General features: G+C 50.9%; 1 protein-coding gene across 1 annotated transcript; it reads right to left on the bottom strand.

Moving 5' to 3' along the window:
• Positions 1-951: 951 nt before the first annotated feature.
• Positions 952-4,779, bottom strand: LOC140219546 (uncharacterized). The gene is made up of 4 exons (XM_072289429.1): positions 4,400-4,779; positions 3,399-3,527; positions 2,190-2,312; positions 952-1,190 (listed from the first exon to the last, which is right to left on the bottom strand). Exons 1-4 carry the CDS (start codon positions 4,695-4,697, stop codon positions 952-954), a joined length of 789 nt encoding a protein of 262 aa, XP_072145530.1. The 5' UTR covers positions 4,698-4,779.
• Between the last annotated feature and the right edge of the window lie 412 nt (positions 4,780-5,191).

The following is a 5,191-nucleotide window of genomic DNA, read 5'->3' as shown; positions in this document are numbered from 1 at the left end:
CACAGCCTTAGGGATACCGTAGTGTGAAATGGCGACCTATCGTAGGTTCTTATAGATGCCCGAACCTGTAGAAGACGGAGCTCCAAAAGTAGACCGTCTAGCAGGTCGGGACATGCCTGGAGATAGCGCGAATGTTTGTTATCACTTTGTAGGGAGGCGGCGAGAAGAGGTAGCCGCCGTAGCCACGGTTTATTTAGGCCAGCCAGCCTTGTTGCAGCGGGATCTCAGGAGCGGCCGACATAGCGGCCGCTCAGGTGAGCGCACTAGCTCGCTCTATTCACGTGCTACCTCCACGTGAGGCCTATTTGGAGGCGATAGTCGAGCCGATACATGAGCTGTCGGAGCTCCAACTAAAAATTCGCAAATGGCTATAAGGGATGGTAACATCTGCGAAGGAGACAATGCGCTGCGGTACATCACAGACGTTGCTAGGGGCAACATCAGTGCGAAAGAAAGTGTAGTTCAGACTCAAACAGATTCAGCAACAACAGAGAAACCTGAGAGATCAAAATTTAGCATAGAATGCTTTCTGTTACATAGTTACGACACACGTGCCGTGCCTTACTATATACGGCAGCACGCCGTTCGAAGGTTGGAACATGAACCTTTATTGCTTCCGTCTCGGAGCGTATATATACGAAACAGAGAGGGGGAAAGGGGAAAGGGAGAACAAGGGAAGGATATCAAACGATAAACGCACGTGCCGTCAGCGCTTGCAAGGCAGTCTGATTGCGGCTGACGTCACTTTACAACATCTCTTCTCCCTTAATACTGAAGTCGCTGCACTGGTTTTCTTTGACGTGTAGAGCGCCGCAAGGCTTGGGGTGATCTGACGGGTTCAGCGTTGCTCCCTGCGAGTTCCGGCTGAAGTTCATGCTCAGGTTCTGTTATGCCCCCTTGTTCGGCTGGCGTTCTCGGCCACATTGGGTGGTCGCGAGGAGTACCCGTTCTTCATTCTCGATTTGCCGCTTCTTGGTCTTTACCAAGCGGTGGCGTCGCATCTTCCCGGTTCCGCACCTGGTCAACATGTCGTCTTACTGATCCGTCTGGTGTTCGAATGCTCCCCATCCGAGAGCCTGTTGTAGACTCTACAATTCCTTGAGTCCATTTCTCACCCGTTCCGAAGTTGCGGGCGTACACGGTAGCTTCAGGCAATGGCAGTGGCCACTCGTCTGCTTCGTTGGCTGGCCCTGCGTGCGCAGGAGGGAAACATGTATCTAAACGGGATCGACTTTTGTATCCGAAGAGCAGCTCTGACGGTGATTTTCCAGAGCGGTTAGGTGTCCTTCTGTAATTGAAAAGCAGCCTGTTTATGTTATCTTCCAACCGCCCCTCACCAATCTTCTTGAGGCCGTCCTTAATTGTCCTGACAGCCCTTTCTGCTAGTCCGTTCGATTGAGGGTGATATACAGCTGTGCGCAGGTGCGTTATGTTGTTCCTCTTGACAAAAGTAGCGAACTCGTCACCGGTAAACTGCGTTTCATTATCGGATACGATGGTTCGTGGCACGCCAAATCTGCAGAAGATACCGCGCAGTTAGTTGATCGCGCATGAAGCATTTGCTTGTCGGAGTGGCACAGCTTCAATCCACTTGCTGTATGCGTCCGCGACCACGAGTATCATGTTCCCTGCTATAGGTCCCGCAAAATCGATATGCACCCTTGCCCATTTTTCAACAGTAGCGGGCCAGCTTTTTGGCGTTGCTGTAGCTGGCATAGGCAGGTTTTGAACACAACTCTGACATGACGCTGTGACTGCCTCAATTTCGCGATCTAACCCTGGCCACCAGAATGACGATCTAGCCACCGACTTCATAGCGGACGATCCTTGGTGCGTCTCATGCAAAAGGTATAATATGCGACGTCGCGCCTCCATCGGAACGACTACTCGCCGGCCCCAGTATAACAACCCGTGGGCCAAAGAAAGCTCCAATTTCTTGTCAAAAAAAGGTGCGACACTCGTGCTCAAGCCTTTTGCGCAGGGCGGCCAACCGTTCTTAGTGAATCGCATAACTTGACTGAGAGCAGGGTCACCAGCAGTCAACTGCCTTAGCTCCTCAACTGACCCAGTTCCCTCATCGAACACAGTCAAGGCCAGCAGATAGTCTGGTGGGTCCGCTTCTGGTGGCTTCGGCTCAGACGTCCGTTGTGGCAGTCTACTAAGGGCGTCAGCGTTGAGCAGTTGTTTACCAGGAGAGTATTGAAGCTGATAGCGGAATCCGCCTAAATACAGCGCCCAGCGCTGTATTCTGGCGGCTGCCAATGCTGGAGTTGGTCGATCCGCCTTCAGCAGGCCCACGAGCGGCTGGTGGTCGGTGACCAATACGAATTCTCGGCCTACAAGATAATCACGGAATTTGGACACACCAAACACAAGAGCAAGGGCTTCCCTCTCAAGCTGGGAATAATTTTTCTCAGCCCTTGTTAGCGTTCTAGAACGGAACCCGGCAGGTTTGTTTATCTTTCCGAATGTATGGAAAAGCACGGCCCCTATTCCGTCATGTGAAGCGTCACATTCTAGCTTGAGGGGTCTCTCGGGATCACAGTGAGCCAGCACAGCCGCTTCCCGAAGGCATTTTTTTGCTTCACGAAAAGCTGCTTCTTGTGCATGTCCCCAGAACCAATGCGTGCTGTTCTCCAATAACTTGTACAGCGGTGCAAGTACGGAAGACATGTTGGGCACGAACTTGGAATAAAATGTAATCATGCCCAGAAGAGACCTCAACTGCTGAATATTTTCTGGGTTGGGGGCTCGCGCGATTGCTTCAACATGCTTCTCTATTGGATGCAGACCTTCACGATCAATTTTATGACCCAGATACGTCACTGCCTCTTGGCGAAAGCTGCATTTCTCAAGTCTGAGCTTCACTCCATGTTCACGAAAACGCTGCAGTACTTGTCGTAACGTGTCGGTGCTACCAAGTTTTTCTGATACCAAAACGTCGTCAAGGTAAGCCTGAACACCTGTCAGGCCCTGCAGAACTGTTTCTATTTTCCGCTGGAAGATGGCAGGCGCGGAAGCTATGCCGAACGGCAGTCGGTTGTAGAAAAACAACCCACGGTGTGTATTGAATACGCACATCTTCCTTGAGTCCTCATCGAGGGGAACTTGGTTATACGCGTCTCTTAAATCCAGCGTGCTGAAGCAGTCCCCACCGTTCAGGCATGCGAAAATGTCATCAATAGCTGGCAACGGGTACTGCTCCAGTTCACAGACGGGATTCAAGGTCACCTTAAAATCAACGCAGATTCTAACCGCGCCGTTCTTCTTCATTACGGGCACAATGGGAGTAGCCCACTCGGCGTGCGTTACAGGTGACAGTACTCCAAGCGTTACGAGCCTATCAATCTCTTCCGAAACTTTGTCGCGTAAAGCAAATGGAAGGGAACGGGCCTTACAAAATTTCGGCATGGCGCCTTCCTTGAGCTTCAGATGGACAGGGTGTCCGTCAATTAGACCCAGCTCAGGGCTGAAGACGTCGTTGAACTCTGACAGGACGGCATTAATGGCGGGGGTACGGCTGCTTCCTGGACCAGAGCTTTGTTGCACTGATACGTTCAACACCGAGGATCCTGCGTCATTGAACTTGGAAATCAACTCTCGTCCACAGAGGCTCGGACCTGAACAGTTCAGGACCATCAAGGAACTCTTGACCTCCTTGTCGTTGTAGGACACTGACACACTCAGTTTCCCTAATACTGGAAGTTCTCCAAGATAACAGGACAGTTTAATGAATGCGGTTTCTAATTGCGGCCAATGTTCACGGTTTTTCTCAAAAATCTCTTTGGACACTACACAGACCGGTGAACCGGTGTCCACAATTATAGGTACGCCAATGCCACACCATGTGAAAGTACGAAGAATAGGTGGTGGTAGCCGACCATTGGAGGGTGCGGTTAGTGTCCAAATGTGCGCACCGTCTGCATTTTCCTCAGTGACATCCGCTGTTACTGCAAACGCTTCTCCTTGCCTGCATTGTGAGCGAGTTTTGGGCGTCCTTTCCGCACGTCGCTTTGGCACATCTTCGCCAGATGGCCGTATACACCACAGCGGTAACACCTCGCTTTCGCCCAGCCACAGGCGTTTCTGTTGTGTTTCTGACTTCCGCAACGCCCACATACTGACACTAGTTCATCAGCTTGTCGTGCACTGACCTTGAGCACGGGTTCAATGTCAGATGACATCTTCTTTGCATCTTTTTCCGCTGCTTCAGCTGATATGGCAATTGTTTCAGCCTCCCTCAACGTCAAATCTGTTTTCGCTAATAGCTGCTTCTGAACAGCGCTTGACCTCACTCCACATACGATCCTGTCGCGAAGCATCCGGTCTAGCATGCCACCGAAATTACAGCCATCCGCAATCCGGCGAACTTCAACGATGAACTGTTGAATGGGCTCACCTTCCAACTGACAGCGATTGAAGAACCGATAGCTCTCCGTTATTTCATGACGCTTGGGGTCGAAGTAGTCATCCAAAACTTTGACTGCTTCCTCGTACGTAAGCGAGTTTGGCTTCCTCGGTGCAACCTGTCCTGAGAGCACTTGCACGGTGCGCGTACTCAATGCTGCTACCAGCAGCGCTCTCTTCTTTCCCGAGTCACTGACGCCAGTTGCCTCAAAATAAGCTTCTGCCTTCGTGATGTAAGCCTTCCAGTTGTCGGACTGGTCATCGTATTCCGGTAGTTGATGATGAGCCATGGTCGGTATTTCCGCGGCCGGTGTTTCCTGCTTAACTGCCTGGCTTAATTCATTTTTCACCTCGAGGGTTCTGTCTGGCCTCGTCGCCACTGTTACATAGTTACGACACACGTGCCGTGCCTTACTATATACGACAGCACGCCGTTCGAAGGTTGGAATATGAACCTTTATTGCTTCCGTCTCGGAGCGTATATATACGAAACAGAGAGGGGGAAAGGGGAAAGGGAGAACAAGGGAAGGATATCAAACGATAAACGCACGTGCCGTCAGCGCTTGCAAGGCAGTCTGATTGCGGCTGACGTCACTTTACAACACTTTCATTGAAAAAAGTCAGAAGGAAATGTTTCTAATAATCGGTAGCAGGACCCGATGAAATTCCAACACAGCTAATCAAAACCCTCGGTTCAAAAACAGGGCACTGCTCACTAATGCCATAGAGCAAGTGATTAGAACGAAGAAAATTCCGGTTGGATGGCGTGAAGGCAAGGTTAACC

The sequence above is a fragment of the Dermacentor andersoni genome, chromosome 7 (genome assembly GCF_023375885.2).
Source record: "Dermacentor andersoni chromosome 7, qqDerAnde1_hic_scaffold, whole genome shotgun sequence".
NCBI classification, from domain to species: Eukaryota; Metazoa; Arthropoda; class Arachnida; order Ixodida; family Ixodidae; genus Dermacentor; species Dermacentor andersoni.
Note: the sequence above shows the minus strand (reverse complement) of the source record. Positions and strands in the feature narration are given on the sequence as shown.